This window comes from Solanum verrucosum, unplaced genomic scaffold (assembly GCF_900185275.1).
Source record: "Solanum verrucosum unplaced genomic scaffold, falcon-dt-bn FXZP01000189.1, whole genome shotgun sequence".
Lineage (NCBI taxonomy): Eukaryota > Viridiplantae > Streptophyta > Magnoliopsida > Solanales > Solanaceae > Solanum > Solanum verrucosum.
Window position 1 is genome coordinate 535,508 of NW_026020814.1, and position 21,290 is coordinate 556,797.

General features: G+C 32.1%; 3 protein-coding genes across 3 annotated transcripts; all 3 read right to left on the reverse strand.

The window, feature by feature from the left end:
• Nucleotides 1-139: 139 nt before the first annotated feature.
• Nucleotides 140-2,969, reverse strand: LOC125813329 (BAHD acyltransferase DCR). The gene is made up of 2 exons (XM_049492824.1): nucleotides 2,453-2,969; nucleotides 140-1,144 (listed from the first exon to the last, which is right to left on the reverse strand). Exons 1-2 carry the CDS (start codon nucleotides 2,900-2,902, stop codon nucleotides 239-241), a joined length of 1,356 nt encoding a protein of 451 aa, XP_049348781.1. The 5' UTR covers nucleotides 2,903-2,969; the 3' UTR covers nucleotides 140-238.
• A 7,959-nt stretch (nucleotides 2,970-10,928) lies between these two features.
• LOC125813303 (UPF0496 protein At3g49070-like) lies at nucleotides 10,929-12,909 on the reverse strand. Its single transcript, XM_049492799.1, has 2 exons — nucleotides 12,856-12,909; nucleotides 10,929-12,010 (listed from the first exon to the last, which is right to left on the reverse strand). The coding sequence occupies exons 1-2, from the start codon at nucleotides 12,902-12,904 to the stop codon at nucleotides 10,929-10,931; spliced, it is 1,131 nt and encodes a 376-aa protein (XP_049348756.1). The 5' UTR covers nucleotides 12,905-12,909.
• Nucleotides 12,910-14,621: 1,712 nt separating this feature from the next.
• Nucleotides 14,622-15,800, reverse strand: LOC125813333 (protein SRC2 homolog). The gene has a single exon (XM_049492829.1). The coding sequence runs from the start codon at nucleotides 15,664-15,666 to the stop codon at nucleotides 14,629-14,631; it is 1,038 nt and encodes a 345-aa protein (XP_049348786.1). The 5' UTR covers nucleotides 15,667-15,800; the 3' UTR covers nucleotides 14,622-14,628.
• Between the last annotated feature and the right edge of the window lie 5,490 nt (nucleotides 15,801-21,290).

Genomic DNA, 21,290 nt, shown 5'->3' on the forward strand with positions numbered 1-21,290 from the left:
AATACAACATTGCCATGTAGAATGAATGCATTTATTTATCAATTTTATATAAATTTAAGTGTCTACTTGAGCACATCTAAAATTAAAAATCATAGTTGTCAACACACAAGATCATGAAACACGAAGAACATTATTCCTGTATACCACAAAGAGAAACAGAAACATACAACATGATAAAACAATAATAAATAAAATTAAAAAAACAAAACATACAATTAAGCAAAAGCAAATTAATTAATTAAGCTTCCATAAGAAACTCTTTATCCTTCTCCAACCTCTCCATAGCATTTGCTTCCAAGCTAATCTCCACATCAATTCCTCTTCCTCCATTTTTATCTGGATACAGATACACCATTCCATCAAACCTATTGTTCAATCCACTTCTCACTATCTCCGGTTTTCCCCATCCAAAATCCACATCATACACCTTGAACCTTGGCGAACTTCCCACCGCCACACAATTCACTCCGGCATCTTTGTACTCAAATATCTTCGGACTACTTTCCCAATCCTTGTTCCTTTCATCAATCGCCTTCGCATCGTGATTCACAATTGCTTGCTGAATCATCCCTGCCGCAAACTCAATCGGATTCGATAACAGCAATCCCGCCGCCGTTACAGTGAAAATCGCCTGAATTAGGTTTCCGAAGTAACTCTCCGGCATCGGAGGATCGACTCTTTTCCGGCAATCAGCGAAGACGGTGTAAACCGTGTATTCCTCCGGTTTGAGTTGCCTCGCACGTGTGACAGCTAGCCACACGTGTGCGGAGAGGGACTGGAAAGTGGAAAACGACGGCGTATTCGAGCCTTCTGGTGGGTTAGCATTGACTTTTGACTTGATTTGATCAACTGCTGATTCGGAAAACTTGAACACCCTGTCGCGCATAGGTGGATCCACGTTGGCGCTAACATCACCGTTTGTTTCTGACTTGGCATGTTCCGGTGCATCGGATGGCTTAGATAGGTTGAGTTTGACTCGGGTGTCACGAGCCTTGGTCCTTTCGAGGAAAGGTGGGACCGAAATGGAGGTGGCCCCACTACAAAGCTGGGCCCAGGAAGTCATGAAGTGCCACGTGGAGGTACCGTCCAGCACAGCATGATTAAATGCTAAGCCCATTGCCAGCCCGTCTTTGAGCTTGGTGAGCTGTAAACAATATGAGACCACAAAATAAGTGATCAATGGGGTCCAACCAATAATTACTTCTACTACGTAACTATTCTGTATTTTTTACAGTTGAAATTAAATGTAACACAAAATGACAAAAATAAAATAAAATTGACCAGTCAGATTAATGTAAGGTAATTTACCGTAAGAAGCATATAATCTAAATTGGTAATCTTAATAAAAGGATAGATAACTTATGAGTTAATCAGATTACAACAAAGAACGATGAAACCAAAATAGCAATGTACATTTCTAAAAATAAACTACAAGAATTAGTACTAGGAAAGATTTGATACATACACATTCGTGGACAAATATTTTTTAAAAATAAACCACCCACAGTGGAGGGTTAAGGCGGATCATAGCTCAAAAATAATATAATTTAGGGAGGAGGACATAAACCGTAACCTCGCTATGATGCACATTCCTATATACTTAAACGGACCGGCAAAAGAAATGGTGAGGTTCGACTTGTACAAAAAGTGCATGTTAATTTAGCAAAAAAGTGGGCTAACATACCATGTGAAATCCTATGGAATATGATTATCTGTTTGGACTTGGAGACACCAAAAAAAAATGTAATTTCATATAAACTATCTTCATGACTACTTGGAACTTGTAGGAAAACTTTAAAAAATGATTTTATACAGTAACTTATATTAAAAATAGATGATCTGCAATATTTGTTATTTTAGAAAATCAAGACATACTTAGTTATTTTTTTTCATCTTTACTTTTAGTCATAAATATGAAGAAATATTAGTGCGGTGCGAAAGAAAGGACTATAATTACTCTTTTTACATTTTATTTGTCTATTATTTCAAAAATAATAATTCACTCGTCGCTTTTAATATATTTTTTTAAAAAAAGATTTTATCCTAGTATTAATTACTTATTCTCCAAATCATTTTTTCAATACCTGATACTAAATATTATATTATAATCATATTAATCATTATTTTTATTTATTAAATATGTCTAATCCAACTATAACAAGTAAAAATACGCAGAGTAACCTATTGTTCAAAACATACTAAATACTTCACTACTAATTTTCTGTGTCACTGCCGAACCACTAAAGTGCATTAATAAATGTACCTAGATGTGACTAGCTAGCTCAATCTCATTCACAAAAACAGAACAACAAAAAAATATTTACAAATAACAATAAATCAGGAGTAATAAAGTTATATATGCCTAATAACTTTTACATGTTATAGCAGATTAATTATCATTTTCACTAATACTAAGTTATCTATGATCTGATTGTGTAAATATTTTTTTTACCTGAACGGCAAGAAGAGGCCTATGAAGCCCTTCCAAATTCAAGATTTTGTTATAAGGTATCAAATCTTGGAATTTATTAATCCCTTCTTGATGATCAGTAAGATTTGCAACTTCAATCCCTTGAGCCTCAGCCACAATCACCTCAGCTCCATCAATATCATCATCATATTCCACCTTAAATACTCCTTCTTCATCTTTTCCTAATTTCCCAGCAAGTTGATAAAAATCTTCCAACACTAAAGCCAAACCATCTTTCAATTTTTCCACTGTTTCCTCAAAGTTTTCAGTCCCTAATTTGTAAACCATCAACTTTTGGTTATAATAAAAAGCTAAGTAAGGTAAATCAAATGTTACCAATTGACATTCTTTTTTTCCTAGTGGTTTTTGAGGCTTCACATATGATTTTTTCAAGATGTTCACATTTGTAGTGGCAATTTCCTCCTTTGTCATGGCTAAGTTTTTTTTGTTTGTTTTTTGGTGTGTGTGTGTGTGTGTGTTTTCAAGATATGAAAATGAGCCAAGATAGTGATTTACTTATACTAGAAGTGTTATATTGGGAGCGGTTGGGGTGCATTTATGAATTACATGATGTGTAGTTGGATATAATTTATTACTACTATCCTTAGCTATTGGATGGCAGTTGAAGGAAATTATTTCACTTTACTTTTGTTTTCTTCTTAGTGTTTTAAGTCAAATATGTATGATTATAACAAACAAGTTTACATAGTAGGTGTAGCAACTTCAATTTCACCATAGAAATAATTACCAAACTCAAAGTTACAGTGGAAAAATAAAACTAACAAAGAAATCAGAGAACAATAATGGACTAGTAAAACAAAGATTGATACTATTGAAAAAGATAAAGTAGAAAAAAGATGAGAAGCTTAAACTTAAAAATGAGGGATGAGAGGACTAGACATTTTTTTCAACAATCTGTATAAGTCTAGTTTACTCTCACAAATCTTATTTATCAATTCGAATCCCAAACATAATTTCTTAATTCGATGTTAGACTACTTTATCGATACTCTTCCTGACCCGTTCATAAACGTATATAGGACATTGTTTTTCTAGTCAAAGGATGTAGTATAAACCATTTTATGTGTCGAGTAATGTGTCTTTGGTAAATCTCATGTTATGTTGCATAAGATTTTGAGTAGTTAAGTGCAAAAAGGCGTGCCTTGGTTTCCAAATATATACCTAATTAGTAGTTCCATCATTGAAAATTGAAATCGATGGATTATCATTTGATTTTGAGGATATGCTACTGATATATATAGCTTAAATTCATTCGATCCATTTCTTTAAATTGAATTGAAATTCTATATATGCACTCACTAATGGTGTAACTTTGATTGAACTGGTCCGTTTTTAGCTCAGATTCTTACTTAATCATATTTTCCTTCTTTGCTCTTGGATTGCACAAAGCGACAATTCAATTCGATCTTAATGTGTTCGTATAGATAAGATACTCTTTTATTATGTATGTGAATTACTTGTAACTTGATCAATAACCTAACTACACTAATCTCATAATTAGGAGTGAATTTATATAAAGAAAATAAATTCACGTAAACTCATGCACTCCTCCCGATATCATGCATTTTTTATTTTGCCAACTTAAATATGTATGTGAGATCTCCCATGAATATGAGAGAACTTTGGTGCAATGGTAACCAGCATCGTGCACCTTTGTTCAGTTATTTCTTGGGATCATCTCCAGATATACCAAATATAATCACTTTTTTTAATCTTCTTTTTCTTCATTTTATAAATTTGTGAAGCTGATTTTCTTATAAAATGTTACTCCATTATTTATTGTTTTTAAAGTATGGAAACTCATTAAGAGTAATTGTAAATAAAACGATATTTTTTGTGTATAATATTAATTATTATTTGCTCATCCAGTTATTATTATCAATTTATCACAAAAAAAATAATTATGGAATCAAACCAAACGATATTGAAGTGCATCTATTCTCTGAAAAATTTAGATACACATCATTTTCATAGCGTTTTGTCATTTCTTCTTGTTAAGACATAAAATTTATTTCATTTTGGAAGGTTATAAAAAATTTACCTATTCATAGAATGAACTCATACCATAGACTACGAATACTTTGAAAAATAGAAATGTAGATATTGAAAGTGAACAATTATTTGACTAATTAATTAAAATACTGCCTAAAAGTGGTCATTGTAAAGTCTTCAACTTTAAATTGAGCTCCCAAGTTTACCTATAGAAAGTAATTATGAGTAAATTAAATTCAAAGTGTACGAAACCTTTACACTATGATCATGCATTCTAATTAATCATATGAAAATGGTTCAATGAATAATTAAACACTGGCCAGTAGAGGTTGAAAATAGGAAGTTGAGGAAACTAGCCGTCATAATTAATTAATTGTTAAAGCTACTGTATATTTTAGCTTTTTTCCCGTTGATTTAATTAATAGAGACATTGAAAGATCTTCATACCTGTCCAGTTTGGCATTTTAATGTGATCAAGCACACTCTATATAGACAATGGCCAGATTTTTATTTTTTTTAATGATCGTGATATTCGACCATTTTTTGACATATAGCGCTTAAATTAGTGCGCTATATAAGTTTCAATAATGGGTTAACTTTAACAGCCTTTATGGCCGACAAACTTATATTATTAGTGTACTAATTTACTGCACTATATATGTGATTTTATATGGCTCATCGTCTTCTTTTCCACTCCCGATCCCCCACTCCAACCCAATTTGTTTTTTTAAAAAAAAAGAATTGTGAAACCCTATAATAGAGTTGGTTTCTACCTCAAAAAATGCACATTTTGTTAAAGAGACTTTACCAAATTTAAGACTTTAGAATTGAATTATGAGGAGAAAAAATAATATACTTCGATTCAAAATGAAGGTTTACACAATCTTTAATGAAAGTATATTATTTCTAACATTGGCTATAACAATCGTTATACCTGACCGGCTATTAAAACTTTATAATATATCATACTAATTTAATACATTATATGTAATTTTTCTCAAATTTCTTTTTATACATTATTTCTATCACTTTTCCTTTTTCACACGTTATTTCGATTTGGACCTTACAATAATAGTACAACTCTCAAATACCAATTCCCCCACCCCAAAACACCTACCCATCTCCCCCCCTGGGCCCTCTTTTTTTCTTGGATAATTAATAAAGTTTATGGTTATGGTGTCATGTGGAGGCGTTTATTAGAAAATAGTACTCCCTCTGTCCCATTTTATGTGACACCATTTTCTTTTTGGTTAGTTCTAAAAAGAATATCACATTTCTTTATATGGTAAGTTTATAAAGGTACAATTCCTCTTTTATCCTTGTTGGTTCCACTTAATCTTAAAATAATATTCCAATACATTTATGAGGAGAGAGAAAAAAGAGTCTACTTTTTAAAGGGCAATTTGGTAAACATTTCAAAGTCTTTATTTATTTCTAAAACTCCGTACCCGATCAAATATTGCCACATAAAATGGGACGGAGGGAGTAGTATATATCAACTAGAAAGGTGGTGTAATATTATAAAACATACCGTGAATGGTGGGTAGGTGTAGTCACGTCAAATTGGAAAGTTAAATCTAAAACTAGAAAAATATATGGACAACTATTTTTAACTTAAATTAATCTTAGTTTTTATTTGGACCCTCCATCTCAATCTTATTTCAGTTTAACTTTATAATGATATCATTAAAATAAATTTTTTTTATTTAGTATAAACTATTCAGCATGTGTTGATAAACATAAAAAAAATTATGAAACATACAATTAAATAACATTGTGTATTTTATTTATTTCATTCAGGTCATTGTTTGGATTTAACTTAAATGTTTGTTTTCTAATTTTTAACTCAGCTTCAATACGGGTAAAAAATAATAATATAATTCAACTTAGGTATAAAAAAAAACTCTCGCTAATAATACTATTTAAAAAATATTGAAACCTGACGGATTCTATTGGATTGTCAATGATTCTTTGTAAAGAAAATGGGAATTTTTGCATAAAAATGTGTAGAAATTATTTTTAAAAATATTTTAAAAATAAAATCACGGACGGATGTTGACTTTCTTATAATCTAATACTACTAAAAATGAAAACCTTTAGTGATAATATTTTGAAATTTTGTGGTGACTTTTGTCGCCGCTAAATGTCTAATTTTTTATAAGTAAATTTTAGTTGGCAATGCTTAAGTGGAGAGATTAGTTTCACTTGATTTGTCACGTAAAAATTGAGTTGTTAACTCTTGAGGGTATTAATGGTCTTTTATGATAACGGTGGGACATTCTTTATCTTAAAATATAATAGAGGATAATAGTAATCGATTTCACATTGTTCAGAAACAATTTTAACTCTTTTTCATTATTAAAATTTGATCAAGTCTGAATACATACATCATTAAAAGATTATTGTTAAACTAATCAAATAATTATTATGTGTTCAATAAATTATATGTTTCATTAAAACTTTATTCATAACTCCAACTTGGGGTGTACAAAACCGACTAGTGATTGGTTTGACTTGGTTTGGTATTGAAAAAAAAATTTCGACTATATTTAGGTTGGTTTGATTTTAACTAAATAAAACCAACCCGAGACCAAACCAATCCGACATTATATATATAATTTTAAAATTTTATTTTATACATAAAAATATTTACTTTGATATAATTTTTAAATATTTCTTATGTTTTTCATAGTTTTTTATCTTTTAATATATTATTTCAAGTTTGAAACTTAAAATTCTGAATGGTTCAATAAAGATTATAGTCCACAGATGTTGGTAATTATAATAAAGCTTAAATCAAAATCAAATTAATACTAATGCAAAAAGAAAATCAATTCAACACTAAGAATGACACTAATATTGAATATTTGTTCGTTGGTTTTACATTGGTTTAGACAATTCAAATACATAATCTAATTTTAATTTCCTTTAATATTTAGTCATGTAACTAATACTTATTAAACTTATTTTAGCATGATTTAGTACTTTTAAATTATGATCATTTTCAATATGACTTGTTAATTTGCAATAATTGTTTTACGCGATTTCATTATTATTATTTTTTGTTGGATATTTTAGTGTCATTACTCATATCATATTTTGTGTTAGTTTCTTAAGAAACACCTTAGATAGTTGTATTTTGATAGGACTAAAGAAATATTTGAAGTACAAGTAAATTATATGTTTGTATGAGTACTTTACCGGAAAAACCCGAAAAAATCCGAAAAAACCCGAGGTTGAAAAACCCGAGTTTTATTGGTTTGGTTTGGTTTATAGATTTAAATATCCGACACAAATGGTTTGATTTAATATTTGAAAAACTCGAACCAACCCGGTCATGTACATCCCTAACTCCAACAAATAAAAATGAAATAGCATAAAAAGATAACTAGTTTTCTTTTTTAGCAAAATCGAACCCACCAAACAGATAGAGTTTGATTTGGTTTCACCATAAAGACTCCAAGAACAATACTTTCCTAGTTATAATAAATTCCCACATAATTAGCAATTTAGTATAAAAACCAAATTGCCTTTTACGGTGTCTTTAGATTTAACTGAAAATATAATTCATTGGGTAAATAAATAAAACTGAGTCATCTTTGATAAAAACCATACGATTAAGTAGGGGCGTTAATGGTACGGTTCGGTCGGTTATTTCTTAAAAATTATACCATTCTAATTTTTCGGGTATTTTATAATATATAACCAAAATTAAATTTTTTAAAACCATCCTAATCATATCATAATCGGTTTCTCTTCGGTATCGGTACGATTCAATTAATTTTTTATTTTTTTTTTACTTTTAAAATATCACCTCAAAATATACTACTATTAAAATATTTCTTTCGCAAATATGTTCTTGAAGCAACACTTTAATTCTTCATCAAGAAGACAAGAATGTAAAATCTTGTTACCGTATTGTTAGATCGTAAACATTTAATTGGAGTGTTTACATAGATTTTGTTGTATTGTTTGATAGAGTATCTATTACAGTATCTTTTAATTTTAATTTTAATTTTAAACTTAATTAAGGAAAGGTTAATTAAAGAACAAAGACCCAAAATTGTCTAGTCACTAGATGCCTAGGACCAAGATTATTTTTATATTTAAAAATTATTATAAAACATATTTATATATTAAATTTAAAATATTGTTAATATATAACATATATTTACATGTAAAGTTATTTGGTTTGGTTTAAAAAAAATTCAATTTTTTTCATAAATTAAAAAGATCATCCTAATTTTTCAAGACGATTATACACTTAAATAAAAATCAACAAATTTGATTAAATTAATAACATAAATCAATTTGGTTAGATTTGATCGGTTCGATCGATTTTCCATGTTTTTTTTACACCTTTGCGATTAATTAAGTATGTAAATTAGTCAACAAGACAAAAGACAATCAGGATACAGGTTATCTTACTTTTTCGAAGGTCATATTTATTTTACTTGTATGTTTTTTTCTTTTACACTCCTACAAAATGAATGAAATTTTTTTAATTAATTTAAGTATCTTTATTTACTCTTTGATTTTAATTAATAAGTATTATTATGTTTTTTTATTATAGTAGTCTCTCCATATTTATTTTAAGTAAAAGATAAAGGTGGAACAATAGTAACAATAAATTCTATAAGTAGAGTAAAGATAAAAATAAAAAAATAATTATATCTTGAATTTATGAAATGACAATTATTTTAAATTAGCTATTTTTAATAGATACTATAATTAAAAGGCACGATACATAAACATGATCTTTAACTTGACTTTAGCTGACAACAACCTTTAAGTTTGTGTGGATAAGTAGACACTCGAACTTGTATAAAATTGAACAAATAGACATATTCATCCTACATGGCGTCCTACATGGCAAATTTGCATCCCAAGTGGCTCCGACGTGCAGTGGCGCGCTCAACCACATGTAGTTAAGGGGTGTCGACCGACACCCCTTCATCGAAAAATTACATTGTGTAGCCAAAATAGAAATATTTTTGTTATGTATATATATTACACATTGACACTTCTTGACTTCTACACGATTTTATTCTTTATATTTTGATATCCCTTAGGCGAAATTCTGGCTCCGCCACTACCGACGTGTATTATGTTGTCTACTTGTTCAATTTTATACAAGTTTGAGTGTTTACTTGTGTACATCTAAAGTTGAAGAGCAAAAATGTCAACCGAAACCAAATTAGAAAACATATTTATGTATTATGCCTAATAAAAAATAACTACGATAACTAAGATGGATCCGAGGGAGTATGTAACAATTATTTTTCAATAATTGAATTTGAAATTGAATAAATCACTAATTTATTCAATAATAAAAATGTCGGCTATTCAATTATAATGTGAAAGAATAAAGTGATCAAACACACATTAATCACATAGCAACCCCCAACTAAATTCTGACAAACCTAATTATGTGAAAGTTTTTTTTCACTATGTTAATATATGCTACGTTTGGTGTGATCATAAATTTCCACATCCACCATTTTCTTGCCCATAAAAGCTCACATCATTAAATAAAGAAATATATAATAAGTTTTTTTGTTTTCTTTCCTTAAAGAGAAAGCTTTTTTTGTTTTTAATATTCTTTGAATTAAAAAAGAAATATTCAAGCAACAATTTGTTATTCTGTTTTTGCAACAAATTTTAAAGTGACTAAATTGCAATCATAAATAAAATATGAAGACACATGATTTTATTGATAAATATTGCGGGCACAATTCTGTTCTTTTCTTTCTTGATTCTTCTCTCATGAGATTCATCCATGATCCAAGGGCCGTTAGTGATGTATTTTCCGAACTTGAATGATTTGGACATGATTTCTATAATTCAAGGGTTGTTAGTGACATATTTATGAAACAAAGATGATATGGACTCGATCTTCATAATTTGAGGTCCGTTAGTGGCGTATTTCTCGAATTTAGATGATTTGTCCTTAGTGGCGTATTTCTCGAATTAAGATGATTCGGACTTGATCTTCATAATTCGAGCGCCGTTAATGGCATATTTCTCGAATCAAGATGATTTGAATTTGATCTCTTTATAAATATTTCATGAATTTGCGGAATATTTGACATGCCACTTAAAGGGAATATAGTATCCTTTATATAGGCATGAACTAGAGTTTAAAGTTGAGTAGCCTCCAAGAATCCTAATTAGAATTGAACACACTTCGTAGAGTCCCAACTCAAACTGAACACATCTAGCCACAAAATTTCAATGTCTACCGTTTCTTAAATGAAAACTGCATGAAATTATATAATAAAATATAAATGCATAAACATATTTTTTAACTTGACTTTATCTATCATCTATGTCATTTATCTTACACAAATAGACAGTTAAATTTGCACAAAGTTAAACAAGTAGAGACACATGCGATACATAACATAATACACATAGAAGGTCATGTGAGATACGAATTCCCATCACTATTCTTTAATTTGGGTTAACAAATATGGGCGCGAATTCATAATTTCAGTAATAACAAGATTTCGAGCCCTATTAATTGTCATGAAACACAAGTACAAATGTTCTTCTAATTCATCCAATTGCTCCACAAAGTTTGCATAATTCTTTTTCAGCTGGCGCGCCACTTCTCCGCTGGCTTGTACCTCAAGCTGAAGCGGGTCTCCACCTCTCTCGAGCCAAAACCGAACTATGGCTTGTAAGTCTTCCAACTCATCATTTAGCCGACCCACTAGTCGACTTATAGTGTCCAAGTCTCTAATTAATATGTACGTACCTTTCGCGGCTACGTCCAGCTGAGCCGACCAGCTAGCCAGCTTCTTAGTCGACATCAGCTGGAATGAAGCCATCATTACCGTTGGAGCCGCAACTAGCAAGGCTAGTGCATGAGTCGCTACAATAACGGTAAGCGAGATTGTTAGAGCCATGACAAATATGGCTGAGCCACGTTTGAATTTATTTATTAATCGGAGTTTCGCTTTGGTCTTATCGCGCTTAAGCTCGATCCTTTTTAGCAATTGCGAGCAGTTAGCTTGAACGGTTTTAAATCGGAGCGGAGAAGATGTTGATGAAACAAGCGGGTTAAGTGAGTTACAGAATTTAGTTAATCGGGTCAGGATTTTGGGCATGTGTTTTTTAGGTGAGTACGGTGTTTTTTGGAGGGAGTCTAAGGCGGATTTAAGTGATTTATATCTAGAGCGTGTACGTTGCACGTCTTTTAATAATAGACTACAAAGTAGAGAAGCTTCAGCAGTTTGTGAGAAGTATTCAGATAATAGAGAGTGGGTGTCTTGATGGGTTTGGATCAAACTGAGAATTCGAGTCACAGTGGGTTGATCCGGATCCAAAAGATGCTCCACGAAAAGCCGGTAAGAGGGAAGCCGAGCAGCTGAAGTGGAGCCCACAATTTTGGTCGGAGAAGAAATCTTTTCGGATAAAGCAAGGACACGTGTCCAGAAATCAGCATAGGATTCGGTTCGAAAAGCATGGGCATATTCCTCTCGGAGGTCCATTTCCATGTGGGCCTGTTTCGGGTCTTGGGCCTCTGCAAGTAAACAAAAAAAAAATAGATTTTTGAGTTAAAGCATACAACATTCCAACAAAGCCCAAAAGTATAAGTTCTATCAAATATTAGCCATTTTTGTTGCTCGAAAAAAGCTTTGGACAAAAGTATACCCAATTAATATACGGAAAATATCTAACAAACGATGGTGGGATTCGAAGGATTAATAAGCGTAATCTAATATTTTGGTTGTTTATAAATTTTCTTTTGACAAGGTGAACATGAGTCGTCTTTGTTAACGAGCGATTTACCCCAATACTCCCAAATTCCATTGTGAAACTTTCCAACGCAGATTAAAATTTAGTCGGACTCTACTGCGGATAATAATCAAATTCAAAATAATTTGAGGATGAAATAACTAATAATGAGTTAAAGAACTGAGAAAAATCCCAACAAGCCAATCCAAATCCATATTGATGATTGTATATTTGTACTATATAACACAAACCACGTGCTTTTGGACATATTATATAGTCCCAAGGGGACCAGAAAGTGAATATAATCGTATGACTTGTTGGCTACTATATTATTTTGACACTTTTGGCCCAACTTGTAACATGCCAAAAAAACGTGCTTCTCTTGTATAGCTGGGTATATTTGGACCTAAATTATAATGAGAGTATATTTAAACTTTTTCTAATAGTATATAGGTACATTTGACTCTTTACCGTCAAATTTATCCAACATTTTGTTAGGGCTATTAAATAAGATAGATATAAAGACGTAATATATAAACATGTTCTTTAACTTAGTCTCAGCCGACATGCATTTATGCCCTTCACTTTTAGATATGGACAAAATAGATACATGCATGCTACATAACTTACCATTCCATGCAATATATTTTCTCAATACTGGACGAAATTTTATCTTCATTCTTCTTCTTAGTCCTGCAGATAGACAACTCAAAAAAGGTGATTTTACAAGTAACTATTCAAATATGAGAGAGGAAACAGCACTTTAAATAAAAGAGAGATGATTCCAAAAGGTGAAGGAGAGAGCAGAGTACACGTTTAAAGCACCTCTTATAATAAATGCTAAGTCATATACTATATGCTTTTTTTATTGTTTATTTTTAGCTTTGAAGACAAGAGAATATTTATCTGTACGTCTAAGATGTTATTAGGGGACTTACACTGCAAGGGATTAACCATTGCCCACAAACTTCCCTACATTTACTCTGATTAATCTTACAAGGCAACTAGCTTCAATATCAACCACAATAATAATATATACTCATCATGTTTGAAGATTATTATGAAGTGGGACGACAATGATATTCCAATATATAATTGGAGCCATGTTAACAACATTATTAAGTATATATTTTAATTAAGTGGGACAATGATTCCATATATAGTGACGTATTCTTAAGAAGTAATTAGCAAGACTTGGCACCAATGCACATGAGTAACTATCACATATCAAAATTATTTTAAAAGCCAAAAGAAAGATTTTTCAACAAAAAAAAGTATCGGTTGAGACATGGGAGGGATAGTAGAACATACGGCAGACTTTCGATGCTTATTGGCAACTCGATTTTAATACTAAATAAGTTTATCATCACATAAGTAATAAAGAAGTTCAGCAAAAAAGTAAAGAGAAAATGATCTATCGGAGATGACATCTCTTATAACTTGTAGAATTACAATGTGTTGTTGTTGTTGTTGTTGCTAGCTAGAAGAAAAATGTACCCCTAAACTTGACGCAAACTATTAGTTTCGTCCCCGAATTATTGGCAGCTTTAAAAGAACCCATCTATTTGAGTAACGAAACTTAGGTAAACTCTCGATATGCGACATGACATTGCAAGTGGTCTCAAATTAAGAGCATCAAACTCTTAATAAAAAGCCAAGAAAAGTGTTGAATACATGACTCCTAAACTTAGTGAGAATTTAGAAGTGTATTTCACTCATGTTGCAAGATGTGGGAGGAGTGCATTTAAGTTCAATTAGTCAAGTAAATGAGTGTTTTAAGGTTATCAATTGTGCGGAAATGAAACTAATAATTCAATTTGATTAGATTAACTCAATATTTAAAATTTAAAATTTTGATTTACAAATACAATACAAAAGATACTATAAACTACAATAAAAACTTAAAATTCGCCTTGCAAACAAAAACTTTTTTCAAACATCCACAATTTTCATGGTTGAACGGAGGAGTCTTGTGTTAGCGTTATGGTTCACTAAATGCACCTCAACGAGGCGCATCATCGCGTGATCAAATTGAGTTCTTTAATCCAACGGTTACAAAGGCAATTGATTTCGTCATAAACTGTTAAGTTACTTCTTTTTATTTACTTTTCTCAAGCTTTTTAAAGTTCACTCCATTTGATTGTCTACTACATATTAAAATGTCAACAAAAAATGCTATAGAGTGAAATTTTGGACACAAGACATTGAAATTTTAGCAAAAACGTGCATCCATTACATGTTGCATCGAACAACAGTTAAAACTAAAAGCATAAAGTTTACAAGTTTTTGCTTTGACACTGAAATACCTTCTTCTTTTTCATTTTTTTTTTTATCTTTCAAGATAATTTGTACCATGGCGTAAAAAAACGCGAGGATTATATAGAAAATGAAAATGCAAGTTATCTAGTAATCATCGTCGTCATAACCACCATCGTCGAGATCATCCTCAACCTTCTCCGCCGCCTTCTCGGCTATGTTATCTTCTATGTGATCAATACCTTCAGATATGGCTAATCCACCCAATGCTCCTGCAACCGCACCCATAGCCAGTCCCGCTCCCAGCCCCATTCCTCCGAATTTGCTCTTCTTCTTCTCCTCGTAACCATACCCTGCTTTCTGCGATCCGTAACTACCCTGAGGCTGTGCCCCGTAGCTTCCCTGCTGCCCGTAACTACCCTGCGATCCGTAACTTCCTTGCTGCGGGTAACCAGGCTGTTGTCCGTAACTACCCTGCTGCCCGTACGGTGCAGGAGGAGCACCGTAACTTGGTTGTTGACCATAACCCGGCGCGGGAGCAGGTGCTCCACCATAACCCGGAGCTGGACCTGGAGCCGGAGCGGCGTTGTACGGATAACCCGCCGGCGGAGCAGCATAGGGAGCAGGAGCACCGTAAGGGGAAGGAGCAGCACCAGGGGCAGGGGCAGGAGCACCGTATGATCCGCCGTAAGGTTGCGGCGGAGCAGGGTAATCCCTTGATCCAGCTGGTGGAGGTACACCGTAAGGAGGCGCATAATACGGATCCGGCGCACGATAGCGCGGATCACGAACAGTAACCTCAATTTTCACCTTTCCATGTGGGCGACCAGAAGGACGCTTCAAATCAAGCGACCTCTCCGTCAAATTACCGATTCCAACGCTATCAACAACCTCACGGAGCGGAAGCTTAGCTGAACCAATCAAAGGCTTTGTTCCCTCGGTTGCATTAGCGTGAACAACATCGATATACAAAGTAGACTCTTCGATCGGAGCATACAAAGGAATCACAAGCTTCTCATTCCAAGAAGGAGAAGTATCGCCATTATCATCGACTTTGGTGGAGCATTTCCCTTTCGGGTCAACCCAAACAACAGCATATGGCTTAAGACGGCCATAACGCCAATTAACGTTCTTCAAATCCTTAGCTGATGAGATCTTCACCTCCACCTCGAATCGCGATCCCATTTTTTTTTCCCTGAGAAGTGTAACAATGGCTGTTTTGTGATGGCCTATAAAAGTGGTAGTGGAGTGAGTATTTAACTGGTTTTGGTTGTTTTAAGTTCCATTATGACCTTGGGCTTTTTCTAGATGTTGGTGCTTGGTCCGTTTAAAATGAGAGAGTTCAGGAAGGGCATATTAGTCCATGTCGAAACAAAAAGAAGAAAAATGAGTAATTAGCGGATTAGGCAAGACAGGGGGCTTTCCTTAGCCGAGAAGAGTTGAAAGAAACCGGGGGTTAGGCAACCGAGGAAAGTAGGACACGTGGAGTCATTGAAGTGGTAGATGATGTGTTTGAATGAAAGACGTGTGGGGACAGGACCGGGAGGAAACAGAAAAAAGGAAAAACAAAAGCACAAAACAATGCTATTGGGAGCATCGCTCCTAAATAGGTTCAGCGACACGCGATCCAAATTTAGTGAATTTCTAACATCGAATAAAAACTCAAAGATAAAGTTTTCAGATAAGAGTAAGTTGTTCGAATGATATGTATCATTTACTTCAAATCTTAATATAATGAATTTGAGTTATCAAAAAACCAATAAATGTTAACTTTTACCTTGGTCTCATTTTAATTGTTTTAGTTTTAAAAATTGTCCCAAAAATAGTTACTAGTATCACATTTTAAGATTAAAAATATTGAATTATTTTTATTTAATAAAAATAACTTAACTAACTAATATGAAAAAAATTAAAATGAGATGACTGGTGGTGTAGTATCTTGGGAAATAAATACGGGAGACCGGCGATAACTGTGAAGAACAAATAAGAAAGAGGACAAGCATATTCCTTGCTTCACCGCGGTGTGAACACGGTATTTAAATTCATATTAATTAATTTTTTACAAATAAATAACAAAAGCACTTAATAGTCAAATAAAAATATCTTTTTCTTTGCACAAAAATATAGACTATTATAACCCCAACTTTTCTAGAAGGATAAAGAAAAAAAGGTCATTGCTTAGGCATGCTAGTTGTCGTTGTAATCAAAGTAGCAAATTGTGCCAATTGCGCTTACTCCCTCCGTTCACTTTTTATCGTATAGAGTTTTCCGAAAGTTAATTTAATTAATTTTTAAAATTGAATTAGATTATATTAATTTGATATTTTAAACTAAAAAAATTGGATATTCAAAAATTATGCGAAAAGTACTATAAATTATAATTTTTTGCATATCAATATGATAAAAAAATACATCGTAAAATATTATTCAAAGTTTTTATAATTTGGCTTTAACAAAAACTGTGACAATCTGGACGGAAATAGTATATTAATATTCTGGCTTGACAAAAATTTACGAACATAGGATGAAAAAACAAATAAAAGCTATACATTTAGTTACTCAATAGTTAGCCTTGTTTTTTTTTCTCCACCAATTTGTTGGGAAAGGCAAGCAAAAAATAAATGTGCACGACAGGGAGATAGCGAAAGAAAACCCAAATCAAAACTTTCCCTTCTATTTGAACCAAGAGAAGACAAAATAATACAAGAATAAAACTGTTTGGGCAGCAAACAAATCAGCCAAACAAGAAAATAAATCAACACATAAAACACCAAGTTTAACGTGGAAAACCTTTTCGGTGTGAAGAGTAAAAACCACAAGGCCAAAGCTCCACTATAATCAACAAGAGTTACAAAAGTATTCTCCAAAATGGCCACCAACAAAGTATCAAACAATGAGCTACACAACTACAAGATAGCACCAAAAAACTAGAGAAATAAAAGAAGCAAAAGCATCGAATCCACAGCTACTGTTCACGAGCTAAAATCTGGAGCTACAGGACTACAAATCACCCTCTCTCAGTTTTCAATCAAAGATTAAGTTGAAAGGAACATGATGTCCAAAAATCAGCTCAATCAGACAAGAAACGAAGAGGGAATCGCAATTTGAAATGGGTTGATAGGGCTTGTGCGAAAATCTGCACTTTCTCACTTTTCTCTCTATATGACTGCTCTCAATCTCTTGTGATATGTCTCAAATAAGACCTAACAGAAAGTTTTACATATGCACCATATATTGGGCTTATGAGCAAAAGTGGACTAATCAAATTTGGGCTAAATTTATCCTCAAAGAAAAGGAAGAAAGACCCAAAACCTTGAACTTTTTTTATTTCACATAGGAAGGGAAAAACACCTAAAAACCCAACTCAATTGATATCAAGAAAAAGAAACCCTTTTGACATTCAATTTTATCAACTTTTTTACTTCTATGTATTAACAAGCAAAATCAAGTTGGGAATTTAACTTTCTTTATTTTAAATTTTAATTTAATATGCTTATATATGGTACAATTGCTCAAATCTTATTGTGAAAATCAATTGTCACCAATCTCCCCATTGAACACGCTTCTCTACGTCATTGTTGCATTGCTTAGAGACATTTTTCTTCAAAATTTAATCCTGATTAAACTGATAAAAATTTAGATGAAATCAATGATTAAAAAAAAATTATGTGATCTTGATATGTTGTCTCCTTAAAGAGTTGGGAAAAATTCACCAATAGACACTTTTTTTTTCCTATTTTCAGATACCATCAGAGTAATAAAGTTTTAATTTTAGTGAACTTTATGATAATGTTTTGAAGTTTCACTTGAAGAAACTGAAACTTCAGGATCGTGCTATTTTCCAATAAGAAGGGGAGAAAAAGGACCATATTTGTGAATTTTAGTTGGATGCAATTTTTAAAGCGAGATTCCTGTTTTGGATCTTCAATGGGCCGATTGAGAAAATAAGACACAATCTTCTTTGTTCCAATAATTACATAAAAGTATAATTGACCCAAGTATATTATTATTAGAGTAAATTTTAGGTTTAGCAAACATAAAAATCATATTTGTATGCTATAATTATAGTTTGTATAATTGCCCTCCATAACAAACTTTATGTTTGCTATGGCTATTAATATGTATATTTCGGTAAATATATACAAAAGAATCAATTGTATAATTTGTTTCAGTATACATATACAAAAGAATCAATTGTATAATCTGTTTCGGTATACATATACAAAAGAATCAATTGTATAATATGTGTTTGTATAAAGCGAGAAAGAAAGAAAGACAAAAGAAAATTGGGCAGGGGAAAATCTGTATTTGTATAATTATAAGTGTATAGGACGAAAATATATGTATTTGTATTTGTATATACAATTTTCTCTCGCTTTATACAAACACAAACGCAATTTATACATTTGTGTTTGTATAAAGTGAGAGAGGGGAGCGAGATCTGGGAGAGTGGCGAGCGAGATTCTCTGGGAAGAGAGGCGAACAGAAATATATGTATATATACAGTTTTCTCTCGCTTTATACAAACACAAACGCATTTTATACATTTGTGTTTGTACAAAGTGAGAGAGGCAAGGGAGAGACTGTCAACGAGAAAACGAGAGTGGCGAGCGAGAAATTCAGGGAGAGAGGCGACTGACAACAGTTTGCTACGAATTACAATTAAATCAAACTGTGGTTATAACATTTAATTTGAATTAATAGTTTCCTATTTTATATAATTTTCCCATATTAAAATGGGCCAAAATTTGTCAATTTTACTTCACTAATATATTCTTATCTCTCTTTTTCCTCTATCTTTCCTAAATATTCAAAACACACACTATTCCCGTCTTCTCCGTATTTCATTCTTTGTCCATTTTTGAAAATTTTAGATGTGATTTTATCAGTTAATTTGTTAATTGAGGGTGGTTTTTTCGATGAAGATGAATACTGTAGCGGTGATGTCGTTGTGATGACGGTGATTAAATTTCATTTGCTTGCTTTGATGCTTGTTTGGCGTGAAATGAATATCATATGTATATATAGTAGAGTTAGAGAAAAGACATGAAGTTGTCTCAGATTTTTTAAAAAACACCTTAACTTTGCGGGTCCTATTACCTCACAAAACATTTTAAAATCACAATAAATACACACTTTTTACACAATCTGCATTCTCAATGCCTGAGCGCGAGTCTCACCCCAATTAATAATATTATTACATATTTTTTTCAACCCATTTATTAAAAATTGGATAAAATCTTGACTCATTCACATTTTAATCATGACCCGCTCCATTTAACCCTAAACCCCATTCAAATTTTCATTCTACTCTCTCTTTGATGATCAAAACCCTAAAGCATTTCAATAGTCACAGTAAATTTGTTTTGTTGTGATAATTTCTTGAATTATGGAGTCAAAAGGAAGAAGTGAAGGCTCACATGTTAATTGCTTCTTGATTGAATGCAAATTTTGGTTTAAAAAATATTCTTTTTATATAGTAGTGATTTTTTGAAAAATCATCTTTATAGTGCTTTGTTGTTATTTTCTTCTTGTGCTATCTATTATTCATGTGTATGTAGTGTTAGTTTAGGACTGATTTGAGTTTGAATGTTTCTTCACAGATTTAGTTTTTTGAAATTTGTTTGCAATTGCACTTTCAGGATTTACAAATTAATTGATCTCATAATGTTTAAATAAAATTAAAAAAAGAAAAAGAAATTGAAGCTAGTAAAGCTAGATGAAAATTTCACTAAGGATGGAGATTATTTTTTCAGAAAAGGGTCAAAATTGCCCCCAAATTATATGAAATAGACCATTTATACCCTTCGTTACATTTTGGGATAAAAAATGCCCCTGCTGTTATCCTAAGAGACCACAAATACCCTCAAGAGTTAACACTCCAAATTTTTGTTGACGTGGCAAGCCACGTGGGACTAATCCTTCCACCTAAGCGTTGCCAACTAGGATTCACTACAAAAGAACTAGACCTTTAGCGGCAACAACAGTCGCCACAAAAGCCCAGAATATCGTCACTAAAAGTTTTTAACATTAAATTCTAATTTTGTGTTTTTTTCTTCATTGTTTTTAAAAAACCAAATATGATATCGATTAAGTAGGAGTTTGAAGACACTATATGCTTTATTTTTATGTCATATGTAAATGTATAAAATGTACAATGATGCATTATATATATATATATATATATATATATATATATATATATATATATATATATATAGTAGGAGATTTAAATCGAGAAGTAATTTTGATTATTTTTCGTAATAATATTGGATGTTTTTAATATGGATATTGCAAGTTATTTATTTTAGAAATTAGGTCGCAATCGAAAATTAATTATCATATTTTTTTGTTGAAAAAATAGGTTTTACTAGCGAATGGTTGTTGAAGCCTTAGTTGCCACTAAAAATCACTCATAACCTTTAGTGGCAATATTTTGGGATTTTGTGGCGACTTTGTCGCCACTAAAAGTCAAGTTCTTTTGTAGTGAATCTTAGTTGGCAATGCTTAGGTGGAGGGATTAGTCCCATGTGGCTTGCCACGCCACTAAAAAATTGGGGTGTTAACTCTTGAGGCTATTTGTGGTCTCCTGGGATAATTGCGGGGGTATTTTTGATTCTAAAATGTAATGGAGGGTATAAGTGGTCTATTTCGCATAGTTCAGGGGCAATTTTGACCCTTTTCCGTTATTTTTTTTGGTTGTAGCTGGAAAGCTCTTCAACATATATCAATGGAGGTTTTGGAGAAGATGAGAAGTGGGTCTTTTAATAAAGAAGAAAACTCAAATAGTCAGTACAACGTGGCATTTT

Bases quoted from the DNA above. Each gene is read 5' to 3' on its own strand.
- LOC125813329 (XM_049492824.1), bottom strand. From the start codon at position 2,902: ATGACAAAGGAGGAAATTGCCACTACAAATGTGAACATCTTGAAAAAA. The intron at 1,145-2,452 runs GTAAAAAAAATA...TATTGTTTACAG, and splicing joins GGCCTCTTCTTGCCGTTCAG to CTCACCAAGCTCAAAGACGG.
- LOC125813303 (XM_049492799.1), bottom strand. From the start codon at position 12,904: ATGAAGATAAAATTTCGTCCAGTATTGAGAAAATATATTGCATGGAAT. The intron at 12,011-12,855 runs GTAAGTTATGTA...GTTTACTTGCAG, and splicing joins AAAATATATTGCATGGAATG to AGGCCCAAGACCCGAAACAG.
- LOC125813333 (XM_049492829.1), bottom strand. From the start codon at position 15,666: ATGGGATCGCGATTCGAGGTGGAGGTGAAGATCTCATCAGCTAAGGAT.